Genomic DNA, 17,949 nt, shown 5'->3' on the forward strand with positions numbered 1-17,949 from the left:
GCTCACTGTTCATCCCAGAGGCAGCATCGATCGGCTTCAGTTAGTAGCAGTAGTGAAGGAATCGCTCCATCGGGTTCAGTTAACAGCCATCGATCGATCCCTCAGGTTCAGTAACATGTAGCCTGCAGTGCAATCGCTCGGGTTCAGTTAGAGCCCAACGCCTCGTTCGGGTTCAGTTAGAGCCAACGCCTCGCACACACACGCGTACGTACGAGAGAAACGTGCATCGCTCCGCCCCCGGCCTCCCACCGTAACTGGCAACTCCCCGAAATTTTCCTCCTCCTCGCTTCTACCACGGTTTTTTCCATCATGGACGGCCCAAAGAATGTCATGCAGCTGCGTCTCCGGCCCGCCCAGGATGAAAAGCCCATCTTCTGTCATGATTTTTTGTCATAGAAGTAGGAGCCCACCACATCTATGATGATACCGGGTTTTGTCACAATTATCGTCATAGAAGTGTCATATGTATGACAGAAAAAAAATTCATTCAGCCCAAAATGTCACGGATGTGTCTTTTTTTTGTAGTGCATATTTAAGATTTTCAACTTTGGGTGGTGGCGTAACCCACTGTATAAGAAAGTTGATTTCAGACACCTCGTACAATTGTCGTAGGGCTCTGAGAATCAATTTCTTCATTAATTTCTTCACACTTAGAGGGTTAGTCTTCATTGATTGAAGAAAAACGTTACTTCGTGTGTTGCACATCTAAGTCATCAAGTCAGCATAAGTGTTAGGATGTGTGTCCATTTCAGAGAACATTCAAAGATTCTAGGATATTTAGCTCACACCGCAACTTGCTAAATCTCTTCTCATCCAAGGGCTTATTGAAGATATCGGCCAGTTGGTCTTCAGTGCTGACGTGATCGATGGAGATGTCGCCCTTCAACACATGATCACGAATAAAATGATGACGAACTGGATGTGCTTGGTCTTCGAGTGCTGAACTGGGTTATGAGCAATCTTGATGGCACTCTCATTGTCACAATAGAGAGGCACATTCTTCACATTGATGACATAGTCCTTGAGTGTTTCCTTCATCCATAGTAGTTGAGCACAGCACGATCCAGCAGCAATGTACTCAGCTTCTGCAGTGGAGAGAGATACGTAGTTCTGTTTCTTCGAGGACCAACAGACCAAAGATCGTCCGAGGAAATGACATGTGCCAGATGTTGACTTGCGGTCCACGCGATCGCCAGCATAGTCAGAGTCTGAATATCCAATGAGATCAAAATTAGAGCCCTTGGGATACCATAATCCAAGTTTTGGTGTGTGAGCTAAGTATCGAATAATATGCTTCACAGCCTTATGGTGTGATTCCTTCGATGTAGCTTGAAATTGGGCACACATGCAAACACTAAGCATAATATCCGGCCTAGATGCACATAGGTACAATAAAGAACCAATCATGGAGCGATATACCTTTTGATCAAAGTCTTTAGCATTTTCATCTGTGCATAGATGGCCATTTGTAGGCATTGGAATTTTGACCCCTTTGCAATCTTGCATGCTGAATTTCCTCAATACGTCCTTGAGGTATTTCTCTTGAGATATGAATATCCCATTGCGTTGTTGAAGAATTTGAAGACCTAAAAAGAATTTCAATTCTCCCATCATAGACATTTGATATTCTTCACTCATCATATAGGCAAATTCATCACTATATCGTTGGTCAGTACAGCCAAAAATGATATCATCAACATCTATTTGGCACACAAACAATTCATCATCATAAGATTTAGTGAAAAGAGTTGGGTCGAGTGAACCGGGTTTGAAGCCTTTCTTCATGAAGAATTCCTTCAAAGTATCATACCACGCCCGAGGGGCTTGCTTGATGCCATACAGGGCCTTGTTGAGTTTGAAGACTTTGTCGGGATTCTTTGGATCTTCGAAACCTGGTGGTTGAGCAACATATACTTCTTCCTCAAGCTTACCATTGAGGAATGCACTTTTCACATCCATTTGTTGTAAGATAATATCATGATGGTTAGCATAAGCCAGTAATATGCGAATAGCCTCAAGTCTAGCAATAGGTGCAAAAGTTTCATCAAAGTCAATTCCTTCAACCTGTGTGTAGCCTTGAGCTACAAGTCGTGCCTTATTCCTCACCACAAGGCCATTTTCATCTTGCTTGTTGCGGTAGATCCATTTTGTGCCAATGATGTTGTGCTTGCGAGGATCTGGACGTTTGACCAGTTCCCAGACATTGTTGAGCTCGAACTGATGTAATTCTTCTTGCATAGCTTGAATCCACTCAGGCTCTAGAAATGCTTCATCTACCTTAGTGGGCTCTGTGATAGAGACAAAAGCAAAGTGCCCACAAAAGTTATATAAATGTGAAGCCTTTGAGCGAGTGAGAGGACCTGGTGCTCGAATGTCATCAATGATCTTCTCGACTTGCACTTCATTTGCAATGCAAGGATGAGTGGGTTGTCTTCGAGGAATTTGATCAGCATTTCCTTCAGGAGCATTTTCTTCAGCACCATTTTCTTCAGGTGCACCAGCTTGATGTTCATCACGTTCTGGAATGAATTCTTCAGTAGATTCTTTAGTAGGAATGACATCCTCAGTAGCCTTGAACTTGATAGAATCCTCAGGTGCTGGTTCATCTATCACAGAAGGTAGGTTCTCTCTTTGCGAGCCATTAGTTTCATCGAACTGCACATCCACAGTTTCAACAACCTCGTGAAGAACGTTGTTGAAGACTTTGTAGGTGTGCGAGTCCTTTCCGTAACCAAGCATGAAACCCTCGTGTGCTTTCGGTGCAAATTTAGAATTGTGATGAGGATCTGTAATCCAACATTTAGCACCGAAGACTTTGAAGTAACTCACATTGGGTTTCTTGTCAGTGAGGAGTTCATAGGCAGTTTTCTTGAAGAATTTGTGAAGATATACTCTGTTGATGATGTGGCAAGTGGTATCAATTGCATCAATCCAGAACCGACGAGGTGTTTTGTATTCATCAAGCATAGTCCAAGCCATTTCAGCGAGGGTTCTGTTCTTGCGCTCCACGACGCCATTCTGCTGAGGAGTATAAGGAGCAGATAACTCATGAGTAATACCAAGTTCATCAAGATAGCCATCAAGACCGGAATTCTTGAACTCAGTCCCATTGTCACTTCTGATGTGTTTGATCTTCACACCAAAGTTGGTTGAAGCCCTCGAGGAAAATCGTTTGAAGACTTCCTGCACCTCATGTTTGTAAGTGACAATGTGCACACATGTGTAACAAGAATAATCATCAACAATAACAAAGCCATATAGACATGCATCATTTGTAACAGCAGAATAATGATTAGGATCGAAGAGATCCATGTGAAGCAATTCAAATGGTCAAGTGGAGATTCAGCGGCTGGATGCTTGGCCTTTGTCATCTTCCCAGCTTCACAGGCTCCGTATAAGTTATCCTTGAGGAATTTGACATTCTCAATGCCCATGACATGCTTCTTCTTCGCGAGCGTGTGCAGATTCCTCATGCTAGCATTACCAAGTCGTCGATGCCATAGCCAGCCTTCTGAAGCTTTTGCAAGTAAGCACACGGCAGGCTGTGGTCCTGTAGAGAAATCAACAATGTACAAGTCTCCTCTCGTAAAGCCTTCGAAGACTTTGGAATTGTCAGCTTCCAAGATCACAACACAACAATACTTGCCAAATACAACAACCATATCAAGATCACAAAGCATTGAGACAGACATGAGGTTGTAACCTAAGGACTCAACAAGCATGACTTTGTCCATGTGTATGTCCTTAGAGATTGCAACCTTACCTAGACCCAATACCTGACTTTTGCCTTTGTCAGCAAAGATGATATGCTTCAGATGTGATGGTGATAAAGGAACATCCATCAATAGATTCTTGTCACCAGTCAGTGATTTGTACATCCACTATCGAGGACCCACTCATTGGCTTTGGTTTGATCATCCTGCAGATGAATTAGTGCATCTCACAAACTCATATACTTCATCAGTGAAGAATATGACATCAATATCATCAGATCAATTTATTCGAGCAATTAAAACAGATAAGTTGTTAGGAGGACGTGTGAAATGAAAGTTCATTTCATCATGATTAGCCTGCGTCCTATCAGGCACTATTCAGGTCTCCAGCAAATTCTTCAGTCGTTTTGAGCACGACTGGAGACCTGACCCCGCAAAAGAGATTAGTTATTTTTCTTCACCACCCACATCTGGAGGGGTGGCAAAGAATTCATCACTCTGCGAGCACCATATGAGAAAGGTGGCATAGACACCAGTCCACTTCGTTTCACATAAGAGGGGTTAGGATAAGCATATGAATAAGCAGAGAAATTCTTCGAGGACTTATGAACATAATGATTTGAAGAATAATGCACATATTCATAGCCCTTAGCTCTACCCTGCGAAACAGAAGGGTTAGCACGATGATGATCATATGAGGACTTTGATCCTTTTGAGGAATTTGATCCATGTGAGGAATTTGGTCCACTTGAGGACTTGGATCCATATGAAGAATTTGGTTCATATGAAGGATTTGATCTGGAGTTCCTATTCTTCACAGGTGGTGTCATGAGGACATTCACCTGAAGGCTTTCAAGGCAAATTTTGGAACCCAGATTTTCTTCATAGGGGAACCGTTCCTGCAGTTAGTCCCAACATATCTAGTAAATACTTCACCATTCTAATTTTTGAACAGTTTATAGTTAGAGTCAAATGACTCATCGGAAGAATGAGGAGATTCACATGTAAAGCCAGATAAGTTGGATGTATCAACTGGAGGTCCCTTTGCAACATCCCATGAGGTTTTGGGGTACTGCTCAGGCTTCCAATATGTTCCATCAGCATTGAGTTTCCTCTCAAAGGCAATACCCTCTTTCCTAGGGTTTTTGTTGAGGATCTTCTTTTTGAGCACATCACAAAGAGTCGGATGCCCTTTGATGCTTTTGTACATACCTATCATGCACAATTCCTTCAGCCCTGCATCATCAGTGACACTTGCATTGTCCTCAGATGAGGAATTAGTGATAGTAGAGACATATGAAGAATTTGTAGCATTAGAAGCATTTGAACATTCAGGTGAAGAATTAGTAGTTTCACGTTCAATGCACTTTAGACATGGAGGAACAAATTCTTCCTGGGTAGCGCTGATTTGTTGAGCAAGTAATGAATCGCGCTCCTTCTGAAGATCTTCATAACTAACTCTTAGCTTTTCAAGATCTTGCTTTCTTTGAATAGATTCAGAAGAAAGCTTCTCGTGATCAGACAAGAGAGTATTATGATGATCTTGAAGGGCGTCAAACTTGGACTGAAGTCTCTGAAGACTCTCAGCCTATGCTTTTGACTGATCCATTTCTTCACCCAACATATCATCGCTCTTATTAAGCATGTATTGAACTTTTTCCAAAGCTCTTTGTTGTTTAGTGGCAAGGGAAGCAAGTTTGACATAGCTGGGGCCAAATTCATCACCTGATTCATCATCACTAGATTCAGAAAGGTAGCATTCAGTTACCTTGGCACCCTCTGCCATGAGGCACGGTGAAGAGGATGATGATTCAGGTGCGAAAGTCATCTCTTTGAGAGAATCTTTGTAATCCTCAAACCAAGGGTCATGTCGAGTACGATGACCTTCATAGACCTTAGAAAGCCGGTCCCAGATTAGCTTCGCGTGATTGAGGTGCATGACATTCCTGACCTGATTTCGGGACAGACAGGAGTAGATGACATCCTTCGCCGTGAGGTTCAGTAGAGTGTACTTGCGAATGTCATCAGCCTCCGCCATCTTGCACAGATCGGTAAGACCAATCTCAGTGATGGTCCACAGTTCGGTGTCCATAGCCATGAGTCGCTTCTTCATCATGGCCTTCCACCGAGGATACTCATGACCATCAAAGATGGGGCAGGATACGTTCCTCAATCCTGCAGTCGACATAACTAAAACTCCAGGCGGTTAAACCAAAATCACACAGAACAAGGAAGTACCTTGCTCTAATACCAATTGAAAGTGCGTTATATCGACTAGAGGGGGGGGGTGAATATGCGATTTTTATGAATTCTTCACTGAGGAATTTGCTGGTGAGGAAATTCCTAAATGAAGAACTACTTGCAGCGGAATAAGTACTCAAAAGTAAACATAGCAGAATACACGCATAGTCATCATGACGAAATGAAGACAAGTACAGAGTACAGAAAGCGTAAACACGGGATAACACAAGATGAAGACAGACAGACTGAAGAAATTGAACTGACAAAATTGAGAAAGTCTTCAGTCAAAGTCTTCAAACAGATATGAACAAGCACACAACAACAGAGATGAGGAAATTAAAGAGTTGAGGAAATAGAACCAGTAAGCTCGGTGAAGACAATGATTTGGTAGACCAGTTCCAACTGCTGTCTCAGTTGTACATCTGGTTGGAGCGGCTGAGTATTTAAACCGAGGACACATAGTCCCGGACACCCAGTCCTGAACACGGAGTCCAGGACACCAAGTCCTCACCGTATTCTCCTTGAGCTAAGGTCACACAGACCTCGCCCAATCACTCGTGGTAAGTCTTCAGGTGACTTCCGAACCTTCACAAACTCAGTCACTCGGTGATCCAGAATTCCTCTTGGATGCTCTAGACCTTGACGCCTAACCGTCTGGAAGAAGCACAGTCTTCAAAGGAAACAAACATCGGATCCATGCAGGATCAATCTCTTCAGTGATGCTCAATCACTTTGGGGTTTGTAGGTTGGGGTTTGGGTTTTTCCTCACTTGATGATTTCGCTCAAAGTCCTCGGAGGATGGGATGCTCTCAAATGACAAGTGTCAGTTTCTCTCGGAGTAGCCAACCAGCTAGTGGTTGAAGGAGGCGGCTATTAATAGCCTAGGGAGTAGCCCGACATGACAAGACATAAATGCCCTTGTCTGATATGACCATTAGGTGGGTAGATATTTTGGAACCGCTGGCGCATAGTGTTGGGGAACGTAGTAATTTCAAAAAATATTCCTACGGACACGCAAGATCATGGTGATGCATAGCAACGAGAGGGGAGAGTGTGTCCACGTACCCTCGTAGACCGAAAACGGAAGCGTTATGACAACGCGGTTGATGTAGTCGTACGTCTTCACGGCCTGACCGATCAAGCACCGAAACTACGGCACCTCCGAGTTCTAGCACACGTTCAGCTCGATGACGTCCCTCGAACTCCGATCCAGCCGAGTGTCGAGGGAGAGTTCCGTCAGCACGACGGCGTGGTGACGATCTTGATGTTCTACCGTCACAGGGCTTCGCCTAAGCACCGCTACAATATTATCGAGGAGGACTATGGTGGAAGGGGGAACCGCACACGGCTAATAGATCTCAAGGATCAATTGTTGTTGTGTCTTTGGGGTGCCCCCCTGCCCCCGTATATATAGGAGCAAGGGGGAGGCGGCCGGCCTATGGAGGAGGCGCGCCAAGGGGGAGTCCTACTCCCACCGGGAGTAGGACTCCTCCTTTTCCTTGTTGGAGAAGAAAAGAGGAGGAGAGGGAGAAGGAAAAGGGGGCTGCCCCCCTTGTCCAATTCGGACTAGAGGGGGGCGCAGGCCTCCTTCCTTTTGGCCTCTCTCCTCTATTCCCGTATGGCCCAATAAGGCCCATATACTCCCCGGCGAATTCCCGTAACTCTCCGGTACTCCGAAAAATACCCGAATCACTCGGAACCTTTCCGAAGTCCGAATATAGTCATCCAATATATCGATCTTTACGTCTCGACCATTTCGAGACTCCTCGTCATGTCCCCGATCTCATCCGGGACTCCGAACTCCTTTGGTACATCAAAACTCATAAACTCATAATATAACTGTCATCGAAACCTTAAGCGTGCGGACCCTACGGGTTCGAGAACAATGTAGACATGACCTAGAACTATTCTCGGTCAATAACCAATAGCGGAACCTGGATGCTCATATTGGCTCCTACATATTCTGCGAAGATCTTTATCGGTCAAACCGCATAACAACATACGTTATTCCCTTTGTCATCGGTATGTTACTTGCCCGAGATTCGATCGTCGGTATCCAATACCTAGTTCAATCTCGTTACTGGCAAGTCTCTTTACTCGTTACGTAATGCATCATTCCGTAACTAACTCATTACCTACATTGCTTGCAAGGCTTATAGTGATGTGCATTACCGAGAGGGCCCAGAGATACCTCTCCGACAATCGGAGTGACAAAACCTAATCTCGAAATACGCCAACCCAACATGTACCTTTGGAGACACCTGTAGTACTCCTTTATAATCACCCAGTTACGTTGTGACGTTTGGTAGCACCCAAAGTGTTCCTCCAGTAAACGGGAGTTGCATAATCTCATAGTTACAGGAACATGTATAAGTCATGAAGAAAGCAACAACAACATACTAAATGATCAAGTGCTAAGCTAACGGAATGGGTCAAGTCAATCACATCATTCTCCTAATGATGTGATCCCGTTAATCAAATGACAACTCTTTTGTCTATGGTTAGGAAACATAACCATCTTTGATAAATGAGCTAGTCAAGTAGAGGCATACTAGTGACACTATGTTTGTCTATATATTCACACATGTATTATGTTTCCGGTTAATACAATTCTAGCATGAATAATAAACATTTATCATGATATAAGGAAATAAATAATAACTTTATTATTGCCTCTAGGGCATATTTCCTTCAGTCTCCCACTTGCACTAGAGTCAATAATCTAGTTCAGATCATCATGTGATTTAACACCAATATTCACATCTGTATGTGATTAATACCCTTAGTTCACATCGTCATGTGATCAACACCCAAAGGGTTTACTAGAGTCAATAATCTAGTTCACATCGCTATGTGATTAACACCCAAAGAGTACTAAGGTATGATCATGTTTTGCTCGTGAGAGAAGTTTAGTCAACGGTTCTGTCATATTACAGAGTCATATGTATTTTGCAAATATTCTATGTCTACAATGCTTTACACGGAGCTACTCTAGCTAATTGCTCCCACTTTCAATATGTATCCAGATTGAGACTTAGAGTCATCTGGATCGGTGTAAAAGCTTGCATCGATGTAACTCTTTATGGCGAACTCTTTTATCACCTCCATAATCGAGAAACATATCCTTATTCTACTAAGGATAATTTTGACCAATGTCCAGTGATCTACTCCTAGATCACTATTGTACTCCCTTGCCAAACCCGGGCAGAGTATACAATAGGTATGGTCCATAGCATGGCATACTTTTATAGAACCTATGACTGATGCATAGGGAATGACTTTCATTCTCTTTCTATTTTCTGCCATGGTCGGGTCTTGAGTCTTACTCAATTTCACACCTTTGCAACACAGGCAAGAACTCTTTCTTTGACTGTTCCATTTTGAACTATTTCAAAATCTTGACAAGGTATGCAATTATTGAAAAACTTATCAAGCGTCTTGATCTATCTCAATAGATCTTGATGCTCAATATGTAAGCAGCTTCACCGAGGTCTTTCATTGAAAAACCTTTTATTCAAGTATCCTTTTATGCTATCCAGAAATTCTATATCATTTCCAATCAACAATATGTCTTGCACATATAATATCAGAAATGCTACAGAGCTCCCACTCACTTTCTTGTAAATACAGGTCTTCCAAAAGTCTGTATAAAACCATATGCTTTGATCAACTCATCAAAGCGTATATTCCCACTCCGAGATGCTTGCACCGGTCCATTGATGGATTGCTGGAGCTTGCACACTTTGTTAGCATCTTTAGGATTGACAAAACCTTTCTGGTTGCATCATATAAAACTCTTCTTTAATAAATCCATTAAGGAATGCAGTTTTGACATCCATTTGCCAGATTTTATAAAATGTGGCAATTGCTAACATCATTCAGACAGACTTAAGCTTCGATACGAGTGAGAAAATCTCATCGTATTCAACACCTTGAACTTGTTGAAAACCTTTCGCAACAAGTCGAGCTTAGTAGATAGTAACACTACTATCAGTGTCCGTCTTCCTCTTGAATATCCATTTATTTAACATGGCTTGCTGATCATCGAGCAAGTCAATCAAAGTCCATACTTTGTTCTCATACATGGATCATATCTCAGATTTTATGGCCTCAAGCCATTTCGTGGAATCTGGGCTCATCATCGCTTCCTCATAGTTCGTAGGTTCACCATGGTCTAGTAACATGACTTCCAGAACATGATTACCGTACCACTCTGGTGCGGATCTTACTCTGGAAGACCTACGAGGTTTGGTAGCAACTTGATCTGAAGTTTCACGATCATCATCATTAACTTCCTCACTAATTGGTGTAGGAATCACTGGAACTGATTTCTGTGATGAACTACTTTCCAATAAGGGAGAAGGTACAATTACCTCATCAAGTTCTACTTTCCTCCCACTCACTTCTTTCGAGAGAAACTTCTTCTCTAGAAAGGATCCATCTTAGCAACGAATAACTTGCCTTCGGATCTGTGATAGAAGGTGTACCCAATAGTTACCTTTGGGTATTCTATGAAGACACACTTCTCCGATTTGGGTTCGAGCTTATCAGGTTGAAAACCTTTTACATATAAGCATCGCAACTCCAAGCTCTAAGAAACGACAGCTTATGTTTACTGCTAAACCATAGTTCATACGGTGTCGTCTCAACAGATTTAGATGTTGCCCTATTAAACGTGAATGTAGCTATCTCTAATGCATAACCCCGAAACGATAGTGGTAAACCGATAAGAGACATCATAGATCGCACCATATCTAGTAAAGTACGATTACGACGTTCGGACACACCATTACATTGTGGTGTTCCAGATGGCATGAGTTGCGAAACTATTTCACATTGTTTCAAATGAAGACCAAACTCATAACTCAAATATTTGTCTCCGTGATCAAATTGCAGAAACTTTATTTTCTTGTTACGATCATTCTCCACTTCACTCTGAAATTCTTTGAACTTTCCAAATGTTTTAGACTTGTGCTTCATTAAGTAGATATACTCATATCTGCTCAATTCATCTTGTGAAGGTCAGAAAATAACGATACTTGCCACGAGCCTTAACACTCATCGGATCGCATACATCGGTATGTATTATTTCCAATAAGTCAGTAGCTCGTTCCATTGTTCCGGAGAATGGAGTTTTAGTCATCTTGCCCAAAAGGCACGGTTCGCAAGCATCAAATGATTCATAACCAAGTGATTCCGAAAATCCATCTTTATGGAGTTTCTTCATGCGCTTTACACCGATATGACCCAAACGGTAGTGCCACAAATTAGTTGCACTATCATTATCAACTTTGCATCTTTTGGCATCAATATTATGAATATGTGTATTACTACGATCGAGATCCAACAAACTATTTCATTGGGTGTATGACCATCGAAGGTATTATTCATGTAAACAGAACAACAATTATTCTTTGACTTTAAATGAATAACCATATCGCAATAAACATGATCAAATCATATTCATGCTCAACGCAAATGCCAAATAACATTTATTTAGGTTTAACACTAATCCCGAAAGTATAGGGAGTGTGCAATGATGATCATATCAATCTTGGAACCACTTCCAACACTCATCGTCACTTCCCCTTCAACTAGTCTCTGTTTATTCTGTAACTCCTATTTCGAGTTACTAATATTTAGCAACCGAACAAGTATCAAATACTCAAGGGCTACTATAAACACTAGTAAATTACACATCAATAACATGTATATCAAATATACCCTTGTTCACTTTGCCATCCTTCTTATCCACCAAATATTCAGGGCATTTTCGCTTCTAGTGATCATTTCCTTTTTAGTATAATCACTCAGTTTCAGGCTTTGGTCCAGCTTTGGGCTTCTTCACGGGACTATGAAAAGAAAAGTCTTCACGCTTCATGTTCCTCGAATGATTGCCATGTCTTCAAGGTCACACCAATTTCTTCACTTTCAAAGTCTTCAGAAATCCAAAGTCTTCAGTTGAAGAACTTCATTTTTAGGGGTCGACTTTCTCTGTAGATATCAAACTCCTCATAGACTTATATACATGTGTACACTCACAAACGCATCAGTCCCTTAACCTATAAGTCTTCAATACACCAAAATCACTAAGGGGCACTAGATGCACTTATAGCTTTATTCCGGGTCTCTATTAAAAGGAGTCCTAGACTAAGGGGTCCTCGGCCTGCTGGCCTATATCTCGTGGGCCGGACAAGTGGGCCGTTCTGCAACTACTCGAAGGCCGAGCTATGAAGTGACTCCGTGTCCGGACAGAAAACCTTTGAAGTCTTGGTGTGCCCTCCAAGTCAAGATAAGAGAATCGACATGTTTATTCTTTCATGGTAACCGACCATGTCTAAATAGTGCCCCTGGTGTCTATATAAACCAGAGGGTTTAGTCCGTAGAGGCTAGCTAGAACAAGAGAGAGACCATCCAACTCATCTAGGGTTTAGCTCATCCGATCTTGTGGTAGATCAACTTTGTAATTGTCATACACCCATCAACACAATCAAGCAGGACGTAGGGTCTTACCTCTTTGAGAGGCTCTGAACCTGGGTAAACATCGCGTCCCTGGTTTCCTATTACCCATCGATCCTAGATCCACAGTTCAGGACCCCCTACCCGAGATCCGCCAGTTTTGACACCGACATGGATAGTAACATATGTGTGTGCCATGCAATCATTCATTTATTTGGCGTAGACTTATTTTTGTCTCAGTGTGCATTATGTTACCATAACATTTTTTTCAGAAGTACTGTTACGGTAAAATTATATTACCACAAACATCTATCCTCATTGCTACTTGTCAAAATAAGCAAATTTGTGTGTTAGATTTCTTTTGCAGAAAACATCCGGACTATTCATCATGCCATGGTAGTACATAGAACATAGAAATAACAAAAAATACACTCATGTCAGTAGACCACCTAGCGACGACTACGCAGAGGAGCGAGCCGAAGTCGCGCCGTTGCCATCACCCCTCCCTCACAGGAGTCGAGCCAAGGCCACAAGAGACGAGGCAGACCGATGACGGCGTGAGGGAGGCAGAGGAACCCCGCCTCTTTTTTTATTTTTTGAAGGCGACGGTTGTGTCTAGATTTGCCTCTCAATTTGTGTGTTAAGTTGCATATCTAAATTACTTCCACCGTGACCCGCCTTATTAGTAGGTATGGATTTACGCCAACCTCATAACTATGAAAAGAGAAATCTTACTCCCCTCCGTCCCATAAATATATATTATGGGATCGGAGGGAGTACATTTTATGATTGCAAAAATAAAAAATGAGAACGAAAATGTGATCTAAATTTGGTAGGGCAAGAGGGAAAAGGAAAATCCCACTAGACGAACTAGTCGCTCGACTGGCTCTAGTCTGGTCGATTCTCGATTGTAGGCCACGACGAGAGGTGACTGACGCGAGGGGCCACCTTGTTGCTCGGTTGAGGCGAGCCAAATCCGGCGGTCGGCGGCCACCGTCTATCTCTCTCTCCCTTCCTTTCCTCTCGTCACCGCCGCCGCCGCCGCCATGCTCCGCCTCCGAAGCCGCATCCTCGCCCACCTCCTCTTTTCTCCCGCCACCTCTCCCCACCGCTCCCCTCATCCAGCCGCCTCGCACTCCACACTCCGCCGCCTCCTCCTCTCCGCGGCCGTTCCCCCACGCACCGGATTCGCGGTACAAGAGTACCTCGTCGAGACCTGCGGCCTCACCGAAGCCCAGGCACTCAAGGCCTCGGCGAAGCTCTCCCACCTCAAGTCCCCCTCCAAGCCAGACGCCGTCCTCGCCTTCCTCGCAGGCCTCGGCCTCTCCACCGCCGACATCGCCGCCGTCGTCCCCAGGGACCCGCGGTTTCTCTGCGCCGGCGTTGAGAGAACCCTGCCCCCCAACGTCCTAGGGCTTGCCGGCCTCGGCCTGTCACGCTCGCAGATCGCGCGCCTCTTCTCGCTCGTCCCCGGCGAATTCCGCCGTAGATCCATCGTCTCCAACCTACCATACTACCAGTCTCTCTTCGGCTCCTACAAGAACCTCCTCCGGGTGCTCAACCGGAACAACTCTCTCCTGGGATGCAGCCTCGACAAGGTGGTCAAGCCCAATGTCGCCTTCCTGCGGGAGTGCGGGCTAGGTGATTGTGATATCACCAAGCTGTGCTGCAAGAACACGTGGATTCTTAGCAATAACCCAGAGCGCGTCCGGGCGATGGCGGCACGTGCGGAAGGTTTAGGCGTGCCCCGCTGCTCTGGAATGTTCAGAGAAGCGCTGATGGCTGTTGCAACCATGAGTCAGGAGATGATTGCCGCGAAAGTGAATTACCTCAAGAACACATTCAGGTGGTCAGAAGCTGAGGTGTCCATTGCTGTTAGTCGTTCTCTGATGGTGCTGGTGAGGTCTAATAACATGCTGCGGAGCAAATCAGAGTTCCTTATCTCTGAGGTGAGGTTGGAACCGGTATACATTGCTCATCGACCAGTAATTCTTGGGCTCAACCTGGAGGGCCGGCTCAGGCCCCGACACTATGTTATGAGATTTCTTAAGGCAAATGGATTGCTAGACTGCGACAGGAGCTACTTTTCTGCCTTCATGGTGACCGAGAAGGTATTCGTGGAGAAGTACATATGCCCTTACAAGGAAGTTGCACCACACCTTGCTGAAGACTATGCTGACGCTTGCAGAGGGCAAGTGCCAACTAGATTTAGAATTGCATGAACCAAGAATGGGCTATGAGAATCGGTAACTGTGTATGGTGCAAAAAAGTTTATGCTCTAATTAGTGAGCTGGCAATTTCTGTCTCAGTGTTCTTTGCATGTCTTGATGTTAGTTATCTGCTATAGTATGTCTGGTACATGTTAATTTTGTGTTGCTAATCCTGGATGAAACTGATAATATGATTGTGAGTCCTTGTATGCCCATTACATCATTCAGTAGAGAAAGAAATCATCGCATTGTAATGAAATTGTCCATTCTCATGTCAAACCATCTACGAGAGTGCGAGACCAGGGCACTCTGCAAATACTTTCCAAGTATCACTGAAGAGCTTATCTGCATGCTCTATAACTTTATTCTCAGTGACCATTGCAGCTTTCAATGCACAGTATTATGATAGGAGATTAACCTCATTGGTTCTGAATGAGACGCAGATGAATTTTCATGGCTACGGGTGGACAGTGGCGAAGGGAGCAGGCCCGCGAGAGGGCAGGGTGGAGAGCGGGGTAGCCAGCTGAGCTGGGAAATCTTGCTGTCGCAGGTCGCCTTCTGTGGCTGCAGCCAAGGGTTGCCGTCTCCTTGGTGTCCGATGGGGAGCTCGACCAGTTCCCAGCAGGCAGGTAAGAGGCAAGCTCTAGTCTTTGTGATGGATCAGTTTGATGGTTTGCCACGGGGGCACTTTGTTCTGTTCAAGTCCTGTTTACTTGGTTGTTAAGCCATATACCACTTAAATATGCAAACATGCTAGTTAAGCAAAAAAAAAAGACTACTTTGTGTTATTTCGTCAATTACTACATCGCATTGCGTGTTAGTTTAGAAAGTGGAAAACTACATTGCGCCATTTTACAACTCCCTTCTTTTGTGGTGTTCTCTAATTGCCTTCCAATTTCCTAATGCTAGCCCAGTGCTGTTATTTACTCCCTCCATCCCATAATATAAGAGTGTTTTGACACTACACTACACTAGTGTCAAAAATGGTCTTATATTATGGGACGGAAGGAGTAGCTTGCAATGCTGGTGGTCCTTGCCATGGAGAAATAAGGAACCTGAAAGAGCTGAACAATGTTTAATCTCTTCATATGTAAACATGGATATTGTAAGTTGTTCCCCTCATGTATGAAGACATTTCATGTGGCTAATGCCAGCAGCCCAATAGACTGTCACTATCTCAACTTAGATATTTCAGATATTTTTAGTAGCCACACTATTCTGTAAGTACTTAATCACGACAGTTCCTCATGGTGACATGTTACTGAGATGTTTTCTTGGTGTTTCACCCAACAATTAATTTATTGAACCTGTTAAGAAAATATTTATACGGCTTAACTGAACTCTAGGTAAAATAGGTGCGTATATTGTTCCATGATTGAAGGAAGTTAAACAACCAAATGTGCTCATGCAATTGCTATTCCTTTGGAGTCAACAGCAAATGTTCAGAGTTCAGACCAAACTTGATATGTCTTTTAGTTCTACTCGAAAGGATGAATAAGATACCCAGTCCATTCAAGGAACTGCAAATCGAAAACATACGTCGAGTGGACACACAAATATCTTAGTTGCAGTCAAAATCAGGGGCATCAGGCTCACAATTTTCTCCTTTTTCAGTAGTCAAAAGTGAAAGGGCCAATGTTACACCTATTTTGTCCATAGGTGTACTTGTTCTCGTAGAAAAAAGCTTGGACATGTTGTATGTGCAAATATGAAATATGTAACATTGTCCCCGCTTAATTTGTTGCAGAATAGACGAGCAGATGCAAGGATATGATGCATGGAGGGCGTTGGCTAACCACAGTCGTGTTGGTATCGATTTGCTATGTTGTCTCAAGACTGCCCTGCCCCTTGTGTTAAGGTTTGGTTTCCTCAAAGATGATTATCAAATAATTATCGTTCTTGAAAATTGAGCTTTTGAAGAAATTAATAAACATTATCCAGATGTGCTTTTGAGTTGGAAGTAGTCCAGATTTATAGTTGTACTCATCGTGTTCGTCGTACTAGCTAGCAGTGTGCTGTGGGGTGTGGGTGATGCAAATGGCATGCAATGCATATTTCTTACCGACCAAACTATACATACATAATAAACTAGTACTCCCTCTGTACACAAATATAAGACGTTTTAGATCACAGACAGCACAATTAATTTGAGGCTTCCTGAGAATGAGATGCTTTCCCAACTGTTGACTGATTCTACCAACTTTTGCAGAGTAAAAAGATGTGATGAACCCTTAAAGTTCTGGGAGGAGTCTGATCCCAAAGACAACCTCCTCTCGCGCACCAACGTGATGAGTTTCCGTGAGTTCGTGGGAGACCCAGGCGAGGTTGGCTTCCTGGAGTTCTTCGAGATCGGGCGGGCGCCGGAGACCGCATCTGTTTCCATGGCCAGTCCATGGAAACAAGGCAAGGAAATCCTGGCAAATGGTTGTCCTTGGCAGTGCAGATTTTTCTTGCCGAGTCATCATTTCCTGAAAATCTCATGGTACCACGCAGCAAGCGGAGGTCAAAACAAGTCGGGGATTCCAGCTTGCATTCATTCAGCAAAAAAATCTAAACTAAAATTAGTGAAAAGTCACCCTCAACTTTCTTGCTCTGAAAATTAGCATGCAACAAGTTAGTGCTGGCCAGGAGGTACATGCAGAAGATAAGCAAAGAGTTGTAGAGAAAATCTTAAAAGAGTCCCTGCCTTGTAGAGAATGAAGGGAATAAGTGCGAAATGACGTTGAAAATCAAAGCGATTTGTTTTTTTAAGAATAGTTCAGATAGTTCAACATACATGCAGAAGATAAGCTTACCTGTTCAACTGGTACATCACTTAGCATATCTGACTGGACAATCATCTTATGTATTGAGCAAAAGATCAGCTCCATCATGTCTACCACCAATGCTTGTTTCTGCAACTTGCAAGCATAAGAAGGAGAACAACCAATGACATTCCAATGCAAATCCAAATATATACGAGGAAGCATTAATAAGATATTTAGATAATAATTATTGTTCAAAAAAGGAATCAATCTTGATACAACATTAGGGATACATAAATAAAGCACATCTAGTACTTCCAAAGTTAATGAACGTTCCAAAAATAGTATAAACTGATTACTACCGTAAAAATGAAGATGCACACTCAAACTATAAGCTGGTCAGAAGAGACAAAGGTATCTGTAATTTTCAGATCATTCCATGCCATATTTGGGAAAAATATGTATATTATAATCAAGCTAATAAATGCTATAAACACATTTAGGTTAACAAAATACTAGCAACAGAACTTATCAGGACTATTAAGATTTGTATTATCTCAAAAGAAATAGCCTGGAAAAGAT

At 43.1% G+C, this 17,949-nt stretch overlaps 1 protein-coding gene across 1 annotated transcript; it reads left to right on the top strand.

Annotated features, from left to right (window-relative positions):
- Positions 1–13,367: 13,367 nt before the first annotated feature.
- LOC119326281 lies at positions 13,368–17,383 on the top strand. The gene is made up of 4 exons (XM_037599962.1): positions 13,368–14,362; positions 15,067–15,252; positions 16,371–16,481; positions 16,833–17,383. Exons 1-2 carry the CDS (start codon positions 13,460–13,462, stop codon positions 15,148–15,150), a joined length of 987 nt encoding a protein of 328 aa, XP_037455859.1. The 5' UTR covers positions 13,368–13,459; the 3' UTR covers positions 15,151–15,252; positions 16,371–16,481; positions 16,833–17,383.
- Positions 17,384–17,949: the final 566 nt, after the last annotated feature.

This window comes from Triticum dicoccoides, chromosome 6B (assembly GCF_002162155.2).
Source record: "Triticum dicoccoides isolate Atlit2015 ecotype Zavitan chromosome 6B, WEW_v2.0, whole genome shotgun sequence".
Taxonomy (NCBI): Eukaryota; Viridiplantae; Streptophyta; class Magnoliopsida; order Poales; family Poaceae; genus Triticum; species Triticum dicoccoides.

What these genes read in the sequence shown, in the direction of transcription:
- LOC119326281 (XM_037599962.1), top strand. Translation starts at nt 13,460, where the DNA reads ATGCTCCGCCTCCGAAGCCGCATCCTCGCCCACCTCCTCTTTTCTCCC. An exon ending in CAGAGTTCCTTATCTCTGAG is followed by an intron (nt 14,363 to 15,066) that starts GTGAGGTTGGAA and finishes AATGAGACGCAG; the next exon opens with ATGAATTTTCATGGCTACGG.